General features: G+C 53.5%; 7 protein-coding genes across 7 annotated transcripts; 3 read left to right on the forward strand and 4 right to left on the reverse strand.

The window, feature by feature from the left end:
- Positions 1–1,253: 1,253 nt before the first annotated feature.
- On the forward strand, positions 1,254–3,219 carry EI97DRAFT_304580 (uncharacterized protein). The gene is made up of 2 exons (XM_033794554.1): positions 1,254–2,082; positions 2,202–3,219. Exons 1-2 carry the CDS (start codon positions 1,344–1,346, stop codon positions 3,101–3,103), a joined length of 1,641 nt encoding a protein of 546 aa, XP_033654505.1. The 5' UTR covers positions 1,254–1,343; the 3' UTR covers positions 3,104–3,219.
- Positions 3,220–3,937: 718 nt separating this feature from the next.
- Positions 3,938–7,097, reverse strand: EI97DRAFT_304664 (uncharacterized protein). Its single transcript, XM_033794555.1, has 3 exons — positions 6,530–7,097; positions 6,297–6,473; positions 3,938–6,249 (listed from the first exon to the last, which is right to left on the reverse strand). Exons 1-3 carry the CDS (start codon positions 6,900–6,902, stop codon positions 3,992–3,994), a joined length of 2,808 nt encoding a protein of 935 aa, XP_033654506.1. The 5' UTR covers positions 6,903–7,097; the 3' UTR covers positions 3,938–3,991.
- Positions 7,098–7,643: 546 nt separating this feature from the next.
- On the reverse strand, positions 7,644–10,526 carry EI97DRAFT_457712 (RNA-binding domain-containing protein; the record flags this gene model as incomplete). Its single annotated transcript, XM_033800843.1, has 6 exons — positions 7,644–7,988; positions 8,039–8,240; positions 8,288–8,955; positions 9,003–9,275; positions 9,467–10,249; positions 10,302–10,526. 6 exons carry the CDS (start codon positions 10,524–10,526, stop codon positions 7,644–7,646), a joined length of 2,496 nt encoding a protein of 831 aa, XP_033654507.1.
- A 212-nt stretch (positions 10,527–10,738) lies between these two features.
- Positions 10,739–11,883, forward strand: EI97DRAFT_432584 (uncharacterized protein). The gene is made up of 6 exons (XM_033798195.1): positions 10,739–10,906; positions 10,971–10,993; positions 11,044–11,077; positions 11,131–11,192; positions 11,245–11,314; positions 11,369–11,883. Exons 1-6 carry the CDS (start codon positions 10,852–10,854, stop codon positions 11,431–11,433), a joined length of 309 nt encoding a protein of 102 aa, XP_033654508.1. The 5' UTR covers positions 10,739–10,851; the 3' UTR covers positions 11,434–11,883.
- Positions 11,877–12,526, reverse strand: EI97DRAFT_304792 (uncharacterized protein). Its single transcript, XM_033794556.1, has one exon. The coding sequence runs from the start codon at positions 12,288–12,290 to the stop codon at positions 11,955–11,957; it is 336 nt and encodes a 111-aa protein (XP_033654509.1). The 5' UTR covers positions 12,291–12,526; the 3' UTR covers positions 11,877–11,954.
- EI97DRAFT_364371 (uncharacterized protein) lies at positions 12,377–12,940 on the forward strand (the record flags this gene model as incomplete). The annotated part of the gene is made up of 3 exons (XM_033795003.1): positions 12,377–12,407; positions 12,566–12,653; positions 12,790–12,940. Coding segments are annotated over 3 exons (270 nt in total), but the record flags the coding sequence as incomplete, so codon positions are not given.
- An 841-nt stretch (positions 12,941–13,781) lies between these two features.
- EI97DRAFT_489528 (uncharacterized protein) lies at positions 13,782–16,496 on the reverse strand (the record flags this gene model as incomplete). The annotated part of the gene is made up of 5 exons (XM_033802222.1): positions 13,782–15,547; positions 15,704–15,946; positions 16,004–16,047; positions 16,101–16,284; positions 16,340–16,496. The coding sequence occupies 5 exons, from the start codon at positions 16,494–16,496 to the stop codon at positions 13,986–13,988; spliced, it is 2,190 nt and encodes a 729-aa protein (XP_033654511.1). The 3' UTR covers positions 13,782–13,985.
- Positions 16,497–17,333: the final 837 nt, after the last annotated feature.

Consider the following 17,333-nt stretch of genomic DNA (forward strand, 5'->3'; position numbering starts at 1 on the left):
CATGTACGATGCCGACCAAGGGGCGGTGGTCAAGACATAGGCACTGACTGGTCGTTACCTGAGACGGTTCTACTGGTGTTGAAAGCTGCTTTTCTCTGTCCTCCTTCCTTTCTTTATGGGCTCTTGATTTGCCCGGCGAAGAGCCACGATGAAAAAAGTGCAGCGGTACAGCTTCCCTCGGTTTTTCTTTCCTTGTCAATTCGGTACAGTAAAGCGAGGCCGTTGCTTTCTCTTGGCGGGGCGCTCGTGTTTTCCATTTCCCCAAGGACGCGGAGGTGTCGGAAGTGGGCAAGGAGGGGGACGAGGAGTGAGCTGTTTTCCGGGGTGTTGGCGTTCAACGAGCTAGCTTCTGATCTTTCTTCTTTTACATGTACATTGAGTGGGTATAATTGGCAGTCTTCTCATCTGTGTCCTGTAGTGTATGCAAGTTGCGTCTAGGCCGGTTTAGTTCCATGGCTTCGAGCTGGGCCTGGCCTCTAGCTGCGGGTGCCATTCGACGTTTATCCATCTCGGGCAGGCATTGTCGTAGTTCGAAATAGGATGGGGTTACATTTCACGACTGCCTATATCTCCGACATGACTCCACGGTCCTCCGGGGGTTTTTTTTTTTTTTTTTTTTTTTTTTTTTTTTTTTTTTTTTCTCTCTGGTGTATGCGTCTCTGGAGCCGTATGCAGATCCAAGCACAGCCCTTTCTTCTTAGAGTTCTACACAGGATGAAATTTGCAATCTCTTGGATACCACTCCATCCACCTGACCATCAATCCCTCTTGCTCAAGGCCTACTCTCTCTCTATTTCTCTTTCTAAACCTCTCCATCTCAGGTTATTCAAGACAGACGCGTCTCAAGCAAGCAAATACGGTGTCGCTCGCGCAGAAGCTTGGGCGCAATTGGCAAACACCCCACTCTGCCTACGCCAATCACTATAAATAATGTAAAGCTACCCCTGTCACTTAGCGGTCGGGGTTTCGTGCCCCGCCATCAAACCACCTCACCACTCCGCGAGGAGCAACTTGTTTACCGCCAGCAATCCAATCTGATCCCGCGCAATCGTCCCGGGACCTGTGGGATTGATCAAACTCCACACACACATATTCTCTCTCTCTCTCTCTCTCTTTACTTCACCCTCACTTTTCCCCCAAGAATCGGACGTCTCTCCGCCCATTGCTAGCTCCGAACTTACCTTTTTCAGCGATAACTCATTAAGCCAGCCTCACTGCAGCAAGAACAACAACCGTCAACCTGAAGCTCCTCGCATAACGAAGGACTTGAGCAATTCTAGTATTTTCCGCACTCACCTCTTCCCTCTCTACGCTTGACAGTCCAAACAGTAACGACAAACACAATGGCCCTCCCAACGACCGACACCCTCCCCCTCCTCACCCCCCTACCCGCCTCGCACAGCAACTCCACCAAATCCAGCTCCTCCACCTCGGGCTCCTCGGGCCACAGCTCCGCCCGCAGCGTCCTCGACGCCGTCCTGAACATCGACGAGTTCCTCGCCGCCCACCCTTTACCTGCTCCGCCCGAGAAAAACAACGCAGGTAGTAGTAGCAATAGCAAGAAAGCGCAAGCGAAGAAGAAAACCGCGTCAGCAGGAGGAGAAGAAGAAGAAGAAGGACATCCGGTCCCCAAGGCGCTGAGCTTGCGCTCCGGCGAGTACGTCAGCTTGCTCAATACAAAAGTGCAGCTGTACGCGCTTGCGAGGCCGCAGTTTGAGTTCAGCCATGTTGCTCCCTCTGCGACGGTGGATGAGGGGTGGGGTGTGAGGATGAGGCTTTTAGCTGGTGTTGGTGCTGATGCTAGCGGGGTTTGGGGGAGTGAAGCGGGGACTGGAGATCTAGAGGTGGAATTGGAAGAGCGAGGGCCGTTCGCCAGTAAGCAGGAGGCGAAGGAGGCGGTTTGCGCGAGGGCGTTGGAGGTGTTGAAGACGTGGGAGGAGGAGGGGAGGGTGGGGAGAGGGGAGAAGGGGAAGAAGAGGAAGGGCGGAGCGGCTGCGTTGGAGGAAGTGGAGAGTGAGGATAAGGGCAAGGGCAAGGGCAAGGAGAAGGAGGTGTTTGTCAATTGGACGGGGTTGTTGCTCGGTAGGTCTTTTTCTCTCTATTTTGATCTCTTTTCTCCGTTCCTTTTCATTCTGCCATCCCTTTCCTACCGCCAAATCTAGTAGTAGTGGTACTTACCCTCCCCCTTTCTCACCCTGCAGAATTCCAGCGCAGCAACTCCGCCCCGCAACCGACGTATACCGACTTCGTCCTGGACACCCGCTTCTCCTGCACGTGCACGCTCGACAATGTACCAGGAAGAACATTCGGCTCGCCGACGGACCTGTTTGCCAATAAGAAGGCGGCGAGGCAGAATGCGTCAAGGCTGGCGGTGGAGTACTTCCAAGAGGTGGGCGAATGGCCCGAGGGCGTGGGATTGGACGGATTGCAGGTGGGTATCAAGAAGAAGAAGCAGAAGGGGAACAAGGGGGGTGTGGTCAAGGAGGGGGCGATGGATAGTTCGTCTTCGTCGGAGAGAGGTGGTTCATCTGATGATACGACTATCAACGAGAACGCCGCCCGTTCCCCATCATCATCCAATCCCGAAGGCCAGACCGCTTCGGCAATCAAACCAAAAGCACATTCCACATCACCGCTGCCACCGACGACAACAACAACAAACAACTCCCCCTCCTACGCCTCCCTCGCCGCCTCCCTAGCCCACGCCCTCCACCTCGGCACCCCGCAGTACCACTTCCACCGCTCCACCACCACCGGCGCCGCCACTAGCAACCTGGAGATGACGACGACGACGACGACGACAGACTTCCACACCGTCTCGTGCACGTTCCCGCAGGCGGCGGAGCGCCGGTTCCGCGACGAGCCGGTGGCGCTGGTGCGGCATGTGCATGGGAAGAAGAGGGCGAGGGAGGAGTGCGCGAGGGTCGTGGTCGGGGTGTTGGAGGGGCTGAGGAGGGAGAGGAGGGAATTGTTGGAGAGGGGAGGGGGGATGGATGGGGATGTGGATTGGGAGAAGTGCACGCGTGGTTTCCGCGAGCCGAGGGATTGGGAAAGGGAGGACGTGTTTGAAGATGCTGTCGAGGTTATGAGCTTGGATGGTTGATGATTCTTTTTTTCTTTTCGAGCACGAGTTCCCCGAGTCCTTGCCCGCGATTTGCCGCTTGGATGGCGAGTCTTTCTGTATCTGGATGGGAAGACGATGGATATGTACCTGGAGAGGAAGGGCCGGTGCGAAAGAGGGTTGGCGGCATATCTTATGCTTCATTTGGTCGTTCTTGGATCCTCTCTTCGGCTTTCTCTCTCTTGGTCCTTTTTGAGCGATTATGGAACGCGTTCTATACCCGCGCCTTCTCACAGCGTCGGCGCACATATATGTATGCCTGCGCATGAGTCGTCGTTGCCCACGAGCTGGGGGAGGGCATTGGCATGGGCATTGGCAACAAGAAAAACAAGAAGACTTGCATACAGATGGATGGAGAGATGGATGATTGCATGCATTTCAACCACCTACTACTCCCGATTCGATTGGATAAAGGCCTTTTCTGTAGATAAATGCAGCACAAATATTTCAGATGCCCCATTCTATTTAGCGGACGGGGAGGGGAATATCTGGAAATATCAATTTACCGGCTACTCAATGAGATCACGCATTGTCTACTGCGGTGAAAGGCTACAAACGAACAACCCGGACATGAAGGAGTGGCATCATCAAGAAAAGCCGAAAGCCATTGCACGTAGAAAAAGGGAGCGAAGAGGAAGAGAAAGAAGTAGTTCAATAACAGCAGTACATAGTAGAACAACAACGATAACCTCATTATTCAACACAGTAGGACACCACAACAAAAGCCGTAGTAGCATCAACAATACACATTACGCATTACGCATCAGGCATTACCCTTTTCCTACAACCCCTCCTCCCCTACCCTCCCCTATCCTCCCCTATCTTCTCCATCCTCGATTTCGTCCCGCAAAACTCGCACACAGCGTCCTCCTACCGAAACAACCCACCCTCACCCCTCTGACTCCTCTCAATCATCTCCAATATCCCACGCGCCTGCTGCTCCCTCCTCGTTTCTTCTTCTTCTTCTTCTTCCCGTTCTGCCACTTCTTCTTGTCGCCGCCGCTGATAATGCTGGATGTCGTCCTGCTCGGCGCCCGCCACGGAGAAGCCTGTTTGAAGTTTCCACAGCGAGTGCTCAGGATGCTGAGGCTGATGTTGAGGCTGATGTTGATGTTGATGCTGGTGCTGGTATGGACCATGGTGCTGGCTTTGCGACGGTAAAAGAGAATGAGGATGCGAATGCCTATGCTCATGAGGCGAGTGATGCAGCCCAATCGCGGGTCCTACGACATTGATATCCATCTCTTCCCCATGTCCATGTCCATGTCCCTGACCATGCCCATGCCCATGTGCATGCTCAAGATCTGGATACTTCATTTGAGCATACAAATTCTGCCCCTGCCCTTGCCCGTCCGCCGCCGCCGCGCTCTCCTCCATCCTCGCGATCAGGTCCGCATAACACCACGGCTTACTCACGCTCGGGGCCGAGGGATAGCACTCGCCCATCGAGAACTCCTGGTCTCGATACCCAGCAGCAGTAGCAGTGACATCACCGACGTGCAGTCCTCCTCCTCTTCCTGCCGCTACCAACGCGCCAATCCCATCAAGTTGCAAATCCCCAAATACGGCCTCCGCCGCCGCGGCGGAGACAGAACCATCATGAGCATGCAAAATCCCCGGTTCCAATTGCATGCCTGCCGCGTCAGTGACTTCATCGTACGTCCCGCCAACCGCTATACCGTCGTCGAAACTGATGGCCGGACCAAGCTGGATATGCCCCTCGTGTAATCGAACATCGAGACGTACGGCTCCCGGGTCATGGAAATCAATATCGCCTGATTCCCCTCCTCCTGCTGCTGCCACTGCTGAGTCTTGAGACATCTGCGTGTGGCTGCTGTGTGTGAGGCTGGGGACGTGGCTGAGGGCTTGGGAGAACTCGGTGCTGGCCAGGCTGTGGACTGTGGCTGCCGAATCGGGGTGGGAGGGAAAGCCGGCGAGGGGGTCGTTCGGGTTGGGATGCGTCGAGAGGGTAGCGAGGTGGGAGAGGGTGTCGAGATCGAGAGGTGCGAGGGCGGTGAAATCGTGTTGTTGAAGGTGGTGAGTGACATGGTGGTGTTGTTGAGCTTGAGATAGGTCCAGAGAAAGCGACGAAGCGTTGTATATCGTCGAACCAGGGGTCGCGGTACTATTCAGAATCAACTTCAGATCGTGTGGCACCTCAAAGTCCGGCCCTCCAAGTCCGGCCGCCTTATCCCACATCGGTTGCTGATGATCCGGCTCGAGTTGCTCCCCCTCTTGCCCAACCGTTCCCCCTCCTTCTTCCTGCGGAAGATACGCAACCCGCCACGACACCCTCCCCATCTCATGCCTCGTCCTCGTCTGCCGGAACCGCCAAAGAATCGTAAGCAGACACTGCTGCATGCCCAAATCGCCCCTCGTCCCATACACGTCCTGCACGGCAGTCATGTACTGCAAGCTGCGCTGGACCTCCTTCTCCATCTTCCGCGCCACACCCGGATCGTCGTGCCGTTGGCCCTTTAGCAGCTTCATGCGTAGGTCGCTCATCCGCCGCACCCAGAATTGGCTCCCAAAGTGCAGGTTGCTGCGCGTGTTGGTTGCGTATTCGCACCGCCTCTCTTCCTCATAGGCCAAGGTGCCGCTATCGTAGAATCGCGTGCGGCAATGCATGGGTTCCAAGTGTGAGATGTCGTGCGCCGAATCGATGACGTACTTGACGGCGAGCTCGGCACCGCCGGGCTGCTTGTCCATCATTAAATCAATGGAGGCGTGGCAGATGAGGACCTGCCTATCCCTCCATTCGCTGACACGGTGGAAATTCAGCTCCGGATATTGCATGTTCCATGTGTTGAGGTCGGGGAAGTGGACATCGCCTAGACGGGGATCGTCACCTAGTTGCGTTACGTAGTGCACTGCCTGCTCATTGTGTTCCTGTACGAGCATCTCGAAATGCATCATGGTAAAAGGGGCTTTGGCCTCTGTCCTGACGGCATATGGGGAACTGGCGGGAAGCTCAAGACGGTATCCTCCATACAAGGTGGCAGTGGTGTCGTCCATCCGATCTTCATCCCGTTTCACCGAGTACGACAGCTGGCGATTCCGGACCTGGTTTGCCCGCTCCCTAGCGCTACCCTTCTTGGTCTTTCCAGGCTTGCTAAAGTGCCTGACGACTAGGAGAGTCAGCGGGCGAGGATCACTGGGCAGTCACGTCTCTTACCCTGCGGCGCATCCAATAGTTTGGGCCTTAGAACCTGGATATGGCTCGATATCTGCTTCTTCCATCGCATCACCCCCGTCTTCAGGAAGATGGACCTCGATATTAGCTGGTTTCGCCCCTGTTTCTCGCCGTCGACCACGTACTGGACACGCCCGGACGGCGGCCATCGAATCAAGGCTAAAGAGCATGAGTTCACGGCCCTCTTCAACGGAGCCAAAAGGAGGAGTAAGTACCTCTAAAGAAGGCCCGGTCGAGGAATTCGGGCCACTTTTCCAAATCTTCGTCCTCGTCCTTTTTGTCCCCTTCCTTCGGTTTCTTCTCACGGTACTTTTGGTACTTCGGATGGTTCTGCAGAATGGCCCATACCTTGCGAAACTCGTAGTCTACCTCCTCTTCCGTCCTGCAGCCAAGAGGCGGCGCGAGGATGGTGGAGCCAAACTCCCCGAGCCGTTGTCGATAGACTTTGGGGCGGTAGGGTGGCGACTGCGAGCTCTCGATGCTCGTTCTGTTGCCTGAGCGCTCCTGTAGGACCCGGTTCGATGCGGGCTCTGGTGTTGACAAGGCTGGAGCGTTCGATGGCAGCATGCATGAGCGGTGCATCTTCATAGGGAAAGTAGATGGGGAAAAAGAATGAAAGCTTTAGGAATGTCTGAGTGAAGGAACGTAGAGAGTTGAGCAAAAGAATGACTGTTGTTGAAGAGAATGTGGGTGGCAAGCAAAGAAATGTGGAGAGTCAAGTATGATATAGCGGCATCACTTGATGCCCACTGAAGGAGGGCTAGGTTGCCTTCTTGCGAACGGAGGTTACCGGTGCCTTGGAGCAGTCACAAGGGTGACATAATGGTTGGGTAAACACAGACTCAATTCTATCTGCTTGCCCACTCTATTTCGCTTCCTCGTCCATAAGATTACGCTCAACTTTGTAGTGGAATGTCCTGCTTTAGCGGTCATGGTTAGCACGATGAGCAAGGGCACGGTCGACTGGCGACGATCAAGATGCCATATGATTGGAGAGAGGCGCGCTCACGTAACTTGCTCCAGGGAGGTGAGGGCCGGAATGCTCTGTGGTCGAAGAATGTCAGCAGGCATAAACAAGTATTCATGTTACGAACACCCTGTCTCTGGGATGGGTCGACAGATGTCTTTCGTGTTTATGACCAGTTGCACAAGGCAGAGGACGCGCCTTTTCATAATTTGCCAGGTAGAGCGTGCCCCAGGGGGGTTGTCTTAGAGGCGAAAGGGAATCCCTATCGAAACTCTTGTTCTTAGTCAGAACGCAAGGGGTAGGCGAAGTGGCGAATCACGGTGTCGCGCCGCAAACTTTACCAGAGGTGCAGCGCACGTTTTTCACGCTTCATCTAGATCGTCGTTCCCTGCGACGTTAAATTTCTTGCGCCCACCACCAGTGAGCCGTTGAAGTGCAACCTTGTTGGTCTGCGCTTCAACCTTCTGCTGCATCTTCTCGAGCTCCTTCTCTGGGTCCTCACTCTCAACCTCTGCGAACGCTAGAACGAGACGGCGGCCGAGTAAATGCGTGTTGCGCAGAGAGTCCATGGCATTCGCTGCGTCTCGCTGCGTGATGAACTCAGCGAAGCCGAAACCACGCGAGGAATAGGAGGGGCCCGACTTCTTCGGCACTCTGACAGACCGCAGCTGTCCGTAGGGAGCGAAAAGAGCTTGGACGTCCTTTTTCTGCATGTGGGTCAGCATGTCTTGTCCAAAATCAGCAACGGCAGACGTACAGTAGCTTCGAACGGCAGGTTCTTGATGATGATTTTGGTGCTGGCGGCCTTCTTTGATTGATCCTCTTTGCGACGCGCTTCTGCAGCGTCACCACCCTTGTGCGACACTTTGATCTGCAACGCGTGGCCGTGAAGGCTGTAGCCATCCATTGCACGCAGGGCAGCCGCGGCAGACTCGGCATTATTGAATTCGACAAACCCACTGCGCAAGTCAGTAAGAGCGATATGGCACATAATCGAGAAGCTTACAAGCCCATTGAAAGCACACCGCGCTTCGGGTCGGTCTTGGTCTTAACTCTAGCACTCCTGAACCCTGGGAAATGGGAAAATGCGTCTGAGAGCCGCTCCGTGGTCGTCGAGAAGTTCAGGTTACGCACGTACAGCGTCGCCGTGTCCGGTGACACTGGTGCGTCCTGCAGAAGATCAGTGGCGGCAAGCTTGGCATTTGGTGCCGCAAGCGGTTCCAATTGTGACGTGGCCGGCACTGTCACACCGTCCTTGAACAGGTCCTTAGGAGCCTTTTCAAGATACAATATCGAGTCTTTGATCTTTCTGTATGCCAACGACCGGAAGGCTGACTGGGCTTGCGCGGAGTTCGAGAACTCCACAATAGCAGTGATGCCAGCAGGAGGCATGAGAAACTTTGAGACCGTACCGTAGTTCTCGAACAGCTCACGAATCTCGGCCGACTTGGCACCATGCGGAATGTTCTTCACCAAGATAGCGACGTCGCCCTTGGCACTCTTTTTGAACGCTTCCAGATTGACGCCGTGCTGGGCAAAGTAAGATTTGATCTCCTGGATAATGTGCGTCTCGGCGTGGGCCAGCTTGACAGCTGCGTCGGACGAGGTTGGGTCCAACACATCCGCTTTGCTGACGCCCAACCGTTCCGCAACAACGGACATGACCGCATCAGCCTGTAGAGCATTAGGTGTAGTTCAATTCATGTGTCATGTCAACGTACATTCATGTACAGAGAGTTCCAGTTGAAGGTTGAACCGCCAGCGGTCGCTTTCCGCTTGATTTCTTTCTGCTTTTTGAGCGGTAGCTTCGAGATAGCGAACTCGTCAAGCTTGTCGTTTCGCTTAGATTCGGCGTGTATGATGTGGAGCAATCGACCCTGGAAGATAGTGCCGTCATTCTGGGAATAAGCTTCAACGGCATGCTCAGGATCCTGGAACTGAACGAAGGCGAAACCTTTCGCTTTGCCGTCGCTCTTATTCATTGGAACGTGCACCTAAATATATGTCAGTTGAACATTGCAACTAAAGTGCGGTATCGATAAAGCTCGTTTTTCGCTTTTTCAGATAAGAAAGTCATCTACTAAAATACTTTCCCAGTGGACCTCATATGCAGAGCATCAGTTGTCCCTATCTGTGGATATTCATCATGACGAGACAGTGCATGGAGAAAAGGAACTACTCTTACCTCTTCGAGCGGTCCGTATTTGGAAAAATGCTCCTGTAGGTCGTCGCTCGTGATATCGTAGTGAAGATTCCTAAGGTATAGTCTCGCAGTTTGCCGTATCTTATCCACTTCAGAGGGTTGTGAAACAGCCTCTTCCACGTCGTTGGGCGTATCCTTTTCTTGCTCAACCATTTCCATTTCCGCCAGTTCGGTTTTCTCCTCCACGGAGGAGCCTCGTCCCGGAGCCGGGGCACTGTCATGAACCTGTCTAGATGGCTCCTCGTCATCATCGACCAGATCCAGTACACGGTTTGTGCGGGATCGCAGCCAGTCCGCATCAGACACAGGTCCAGTCTCAGCTGCTGCTGTGATATTGGAATTGGACAAGGCCTCCGATCCACTGGACTTATCGACCGTTGGTTCCGGAGGTGGTCGTGGTTGTTTCTGAGGCTGGGCTTCAACAGAAGGCTGCTTCACCTCATGTGATGTTTTTGCCTTCTTCCCTATCGCCTGGTACTCGTCATCGCTTTCACCTTCCGGGACCACAACTGCTTCGACCACAGTATCAGTCTGACCGACTCCAGACCCCATCTGTGCGTCGTCATTCGTCCATGTCTTCGTCTTTGAAGGGGCTTGCATGACTTCGAGGAATTCCTTCAACTTGGGATCCTTTTCCGCCTCTTCGTCTACCCTCTTCCGTTTCAGCTTATTATCCTGCTGCGGTGGCACATAGTCGACATGAGCGGGGCCAGACTTCTCCTCCTTCCGCTGTCTATGTGATTTGGGAAGACTATGGTCGGAGATCTGAATCGACATTAGCATCCGCTCAGCAATGAAATCTTGTGGGCCTACATACCGGTTTAGCAATCTCGACAAAGATCTTGCTCATACGGATGAAGGACTTGTTGAAGTACTTCACCGCCTTTGCCGCATCCTCCGGAGTCTTGTATCCCACATAGCCTATGCGCCGGTGCGGGAAGAACTTGACGTCGGTGACGGTATACTTGGAGAAATGCTTCCGCACATCGTCCTCTGTGAATTTAGGTGGCAAGCCACGCACGAAGATACGCGACGACTCCATATTGGCGGTGCAAAAGGCGCGTCAGAAAGGGCGAGTGTTGATGGAACAACACGGGTCGTCCAAAATTTCTACCTGGCTGGGCACGTGCCATTTCGGCAGTTTTACGCTACTCCCGGCTGGGTAAAGCTTGTTCGGGCTAGTTGTGGACCTCCGGATGGCCCCTGCTTCTTGTTAGGACAACTTCAAGAGATCGTCACACAACTCCCAAACATCACTCTATAACGGCCAACAACCGCGCTGACAACCCGCTGCCAATCTACCATATACTCTATAGGACCCACTACAAAACCCACAGACCCAAGTCACATTCGACCCCACCTCCGAAATGGCGACAAGCGAGAAAGCAGAGAAGCCCGAGGGACTCATTGACCGGCAAGAAGGTACAAAGGAGCACCGCATTTGAGCCGCGCACTGCTTATGGCCATGAGCTAACTCGAATAACAGCCCAGGTCAAGTCTGCAGACATGGTACGGTTCCGGTTGCCGGTTACGAACGTCCGCTAACGCCTTTGCGACAGTCGCCGGAGATGCAGCAGGAGGCCATTGAAGTTGGTACGGTTCTCGAAGGGCCATTGTGCGAGGCGCGAGGCACTAACGCAATACAGCACAAGAGGCAATGGAGAAGTTTACGATCGAGAAGGACATTGCGCGATACCTGAAGAAGGAGGTAGGCTTCTCGACATTGATCGCACGCAGAAAGACGGACTAAGCCGGCGCAGTTCGACGCCCGCAAAGGCGCCACATGGCACTGCATCGTGGGTAGGAATTTTGGCAGCTTCGTCACCCATGGTAGGTTCCCTGCTCACGGCCAGTTGGCACGGTTACTGACGGTGTGGTTTCAAGAATCCAAGAACTTTATTTACTTCTACCTCGGCCACTGCGCCATTCTTCTCTTCAAGACTCAGTAGGCCTGGAATGTTTGCGCTGGAGCACATAGTTGCGGACCTATCCACCCGTCCCTGCCACGTCACCTTCTCCATTCACTGGTTCCGATGGTGTACCGTTTACGCCGCACCTCCTCGACTCGGGCCGTGATAACATGGTGGTGTGGTCTCGCATTCTAGCCTGGCATATGGGTGCTTCGGGAAGCGATACAATGGCCGTCGTCGACTGCTATGGCTTACTCCTGCGACAATACCATGCAGTGTTCATATGGATAGGTGGATTAGCGATGCGACGGAGCTTGCACGGAAGTCGAGGCTTGTTGGTGTGCTGAGACAAGGGGTCTTCCATTCATCACAGATGGCAAGGATCTCGGTTTGAAATGGCCTTCTGTACATTTGGTTTGATGAATTAGCATGGAAACATCAGTTTTCCACTTTCAAGGTACCTTCGTCTGCTATCTGCATTAAGGAAAACGACATATTGCGTTTCTTGCTCCTGGGTGTTGAAGTAGCTGTCTGTGGTCACCGCCTAAGACTACTGCCCCCTACTTCCAAAAGCCCAGATGCCAGTTGCAAAGAATCCCTAGTACCTCATCCGCTCCCTGAGTCCTGCACAACATGTGATTCGTGTGGCTGAGCTCGCGCCACAAATGGCTTAGCTGCCGCCACATTACGTACACCGGTACAAGCGCATGAATGTAACGACAACTCTCGCCGCAACGTTTGTTCAAGTCCTCGATCAATACCGAACATATCACCACTGTCGCCAATTCACGATCCGCGTTCCACTCAACATCTCTTTCCTGGAAAGGATTTCTGTATCGCCGCCGCCGCCGCCGCCGAAGCCACGTCAAAACCCTCCACCGAACCTTCCGTATCATCACTTGGAATAGCTCTGGGAGCTTGGATAATACCCTCGATCTTGTCGTAACCGCCGCCGCCTCCGGAGGCGCTAAACACCCTCATCATGTTCTTCATCTTTACCTGCGGGACGCACAGTACGTCTTCCAATGCGCGTCGAACTCCGTTCACAGCCCGAGAAAAGCCCACCGAAAACGTCCCTTCCCCCCCTCTGGATCCCTTCCCCACTGCTTGACACCATAACCCGCACTACGCGCACCCTCTGAAAAACGAATCACTGACGTATCTCTTCCAGCATTCACCAACCGCCTCGCCGAAGCCGGCAACCTCACCGTGCAATGCCAAAACTGCGGCAACATGTCCGGCCACGTGTATAAGCGGTGGTACGTCCATCCTCCCTCTCCCTCTCCGTTTCCGTTTCCCTGCCCGGCCCCTCCCCTGTCCCCCCTCTCTTTCCCTCCTGTAACCCTCCCCTCCCTCACTCCAAACTTACTCAAACACTAATCTCTCTCTCAAAAGGGAATGGTTCACCTTCTGCTTCATCCCCATCATCCCCTTCAGCCTCAAGCCCTACAAGGAGGTCGGCTGCCACATCTGCAACTTCTACCAGGACATCAAGTACCGGCCCGACGTGCTCAATCAGCTCGGCATGGGGGGAGGAGGAGGTGGGCTGGGGTACGGGCACGGGCAGGGCCATGTGCAAGAGCAAGCGCATCAGGGATATGCGATGCAAGGACCGCCACAGTATAAGTAGGGACGCCGTGCCCTGCGGATTGACTTCATAAAAAGGCGGGAATAGGAAAGAAAGGAAAGGGAGAGAAACCATACCGCGCACGCCAATATGCTCCAAATGCCCCATTTTGCATCACTCACCCCGTCGATCTTATCTCCATCGACCAGCCCTCTCTATATGCTCCACGCTATTTCTTTTGTCGCAGCCTTTCCCTTCCTTGTTCTTTTCTGTTTAGCAGTCTCATGCACTGAAAACACACGGCGTTGAATTGGTCCCCACCACCACGAGTTTTTCTGTTTTCCAGCTGGAGATTGATTGATAATTGAAATTTTTGGCTATTTGGCTTTGGGGCCACGGATGGAGTTTGGGACTGGAAGCACTTTAGATACCACTACCGCTATCATATTTAGCTACACCTAATATTTGCTCATGTACTCTTTTCGTTTTGGAAAGCGATGCATTCACGCGGTATGCTGATTAGCCTCCCCTAAGTATCTAACCTGGTGCTATGTTGACATCTTATTTATATATATGTATATATATGACAATCGACAGTGACGCCCCATTCTGCGAGTCTTAAGAACAGGCTGCGTACAGGATGCGTTCATACTCCAACTAGCCTACCATAAGTCGACGGTCTTGTACGTTTGTATTTATCCAGCTAACTGAACCTAGAGTCGTTGTTATTCTCGATTCAGACTGCATTCCTTTCTTCAACCCCGTGCTTGAAATCAATTCTCCCGAATAACTCTGCTTACAACCTCAAACGCTAAAGCTACCCAACACTGCAACCTCTTAGCCATTTCCCTTCCTTCATCTTGAAAGAGAAAACATAGGGTTAAACAAGACACATGCTCGCTATGCAGCAACTAGCCCAACGCAAAGGATGCCCTATAACCTCGCCAAGTAGAGCCAAGATAAACTCGTTATTCCAATGTCGTCGTCCCCTTCTGAAGCAATTTATCTCTGCCATTCATGCTCTTCAACCACCGCGCATCTGCGGAGCCTGCAGATTCCCTCTGTCCATCCTCGTTTCTGCCAACGGCTCCCTGCATCGGCCGCTCTCACTCTCCCCGCCGAATACATCCGGCCTCCTTCTCTTCGCCGGGGGGCTGTTGAAGTCTTCAAGTCCAGGAAGAATGTCAACATCGGTGGCCGCCGTTGCCAATGGGCTCGCGTTCTCCTTGTTAAAGCTGTTCAATTCCTCTCCCAAGGCAGTGAACAACTCCGATTCCACTCTCTCTAATTCAGCCATGGCACTAGTACTATCAGTCTGCGCGAATGATGCTGGGGTCGGGGCGGGAGCCCTGGGCATAACGGCTTCCTCTCCCGATGGCGAGTTGGTGGTCTCATCCAGAGTAGGAACCAGACCCTGATCATGTGGAGCAGTCTCAGGTACTGCAGCTGGGGATTCCATGCGCATGCCCTCTTTTCTGGATTTGATACTTCCATGAGCACTGGGTGGCGGAACAGGGCTGTGGATACCAGCAGAAGTGGGCTGCTGGAGTGAGTTTTGAAGGCGAGCCGTATTGGTGAACATGGTAGGGGCATCGCGCATGTCGACGTCAGTTGCCCATGCGTCATCCGTCAAGTTCGAGGATTCCCATAAATGTCTCTGCACGAAGGGATGTGTGGTTGAGACGTGGCTACCCGCTGGATATGACCCGTGACCCCGAATCTCGCTCACATTTCTGGTGTCACTCTCATCATCGGCACATATAAGCCCTGTCATTGACCCTTTCCCTCTGGCATGCCCCTTTACGTGCGAGGTATATGCAGTGTTGATGAAGTCGTTCCGAGTGGCCCTACGCTCCAGTGCTGATGGTGAAGGGCGCAAGTTCGCTGGCACTTGCACTTTTTCCTTGTGAGGCGGGAATACAGGAGAGGGATGAGGGACTCCTCGATGTGGGCATTGGCTATGTCCATGCTGGACATGTGGATTGTGAATTGGTTTTGGAGGGCTGAAAGCTTCCACAAGCCTTCCAAGCTGGTCCTCTCTGAAGGTCACATACACATGTCTCCTCTCATCATCTGTCTTGCCTTGAGGCTCGTTTCTTCCTCTTTTTCTTTTCGCTTGTTCGATTTTACGCTGACTTTGCCGAGTACCCTTTTGTGCGGATAGATGTGGCGATGCATTGTTGCATTCGGGCATTGAATCTGTTGCTGGCTTAGAGATAGCACGTAGGGTAGACCAGTTTGTAGACTCCTCCACGCTCGAGCCTTCGACTGAGTCGGCTATGAACTCTTCCCACCCCTGATCTCGTGTTCGTCCCCGGTCATGTCCCGGCGGTTTAGGGAACTGGGAGATGTCTGGGACAGGCGCTGTATTCGGTCGAGATCCGGGTTCCGGATTCGGAGGTCGCTGAAAAGGGGATGAGAATTTCTTCGAGGCGGTGGCTTTAGTCGAGCCCTCGGGAACCGAGCCGTACGACATGCGGCATGATGGTGGCGGTTGCGCGAGAGGTGCATGTGCATCGCTCATGACAGACGGTAAATAGAGCGGGTTCCGGATTGGCCAGGCAATGCCAGCTTGCTCTAGTATATCTTCGATGTTATTAGCATTACTTTCAGGCACCCAATAGTGAAATGGTGTATGCCGATGTCGCAAACGTAATGCAGCCTATTTTGACGGTAAGGGGCATCACCAAGGTCAACCCGTCATAGATAGCAGGATGGAGAGTCAAATAGGGGTTAACGTACCTCTGGGAGCATGCTGAAACAGAAAGCATACAATATCATTCGTCGCACCATACTCAAGGTCCGTGGAACCCTCCGATTGGCCGACCAGCTGCTCTGAGAGCAGAACTCTAATCCGTCCACTGTTCTCGCGCGGATCCCAGCAGTTCTGCATCAGCACGTTGTGGCGGAAAGGCGGAAACTCGAGGGGAGGTCGGCGTTGGCTCGATTGCTGGGATGGCCCAGCGATGGATCGTTTCTCGTTCACTAGGGAGCCAGGTGAGTGGGAGTTGCCGGGTTAGGATATATGGGCATTCGACATACCAATCTCCTGTGGCCACTTGCACGAGAGGCTGTAGATGTCATGGCTATGTAAAAGTAAGTATGGACCACTTCTCCGAAGAATGACGGGACCGCTCACAAGACCCTGGTGCCATCCACAATCACTGAAACGGTGTAGACGACACGCTGATTAGGCTTACGTCTGGACTCAATAACGGCAGTGGGCATCGTCTTCACAGCCCAGGAGTGGATGGAGATGCGGAAGGGCGCGGCCGGAGGAAGAGAGGCAATGTAGCAGGTGAGAGTTGGTAGCTGGCGGCCATCTATAACAGAGTATCATTAGCAGGGTGCTGGAGATGAGCAGGACAGTAGTCTTACACTCGTCGTAGGTCACATAGCAAGCCGTACGGAACTCTTGTATGGGGATGTGCGAGTCCCGAGGGAAGAGGATGGCATCCCAGTTGTCGTACCGCATGAGAAGCCACAACCGCGTTGCCGGGTGAAGAATGGTGAACCTGTGGAAAAGTAGAGACATGGGAGGATGTGAAGAAGGCTGTAAACATGATGTATGCGCTGCTGCTGGCTTGGCGGAAAGCACCGTTACGCATACAGGTTCACGAGGGGAAGGCGCTGCGCAAGCACTGACGATGGACAAAGCCGACGAATCCGATCACTGCTGCGAATTTAAGAGCAGGCCATGCCTCAATACATTCCAACCAGCCGAGAATACAGCATCATCCACAGAGTTAACTTTACAGTGAAGAAATGTAGCAGGCAAAGTTGGCGAAGTCATCGTCGGACGATTGACAGGGTAATGCGGACCCCAGCCGCCATTTCAGACGTACAAGTACCCAGATAATCAGCAATCACACCAGCCGTCTAGATTCAGGTCTCCCCGTTCCAGGCGGAGCACCGAATCCCTAACCTAAATGTACAACAACATGCCCAAGAAGTCCGCAAATATAGTAGAGAAACCAATCTTACAAGGGAAGAGAAGCCACATCGCAACAAATCAAACCAGTGAAGCAGCCAAAAGCACAAAGCCATGAGATCTACACTCTCAGTTCCGAGACTCCCTTCCCATGTCTCTCCCCAACGAGGAAAATCTTTCAACAAACGTTTTTGCTTTTCTCTTTTTGACCCCGTACACTACGTGCCTCCGTCTTGGCACCAAAAAACAGCCATATCTGTCTCACCGACATGCGCATCAATAAAGACGAACGGTAGTTGGTGAAACGGGACCAGGTCTAAAACGTCCAGCGGGTATCGTAGGAATCCGCAAATGCCAGCGGTGCCCGAAACTACGTGCGCCCGTCTTGACACCCAAAAAACAGCCGGTCCCTCTCCTCTTGCCTAGATGCGTATAAAGATG

The sequence above is a fragment of the Westerdykella ornata genome (assembly GCF_010094085.1).
Source record: "Westerdykella ornata strain CBS 379.55 unplaced genomic scaffold EI97scaffold_8, whole genome shotgun sequence".
In the NCBI taxonomy this organism is placed as follows: Eukaryota; Fungi; Ascomycota; class Dothideomycetes; order Pleosporales; family Sporormiaceae; genus Westerdykella; species Westerdykella ornata.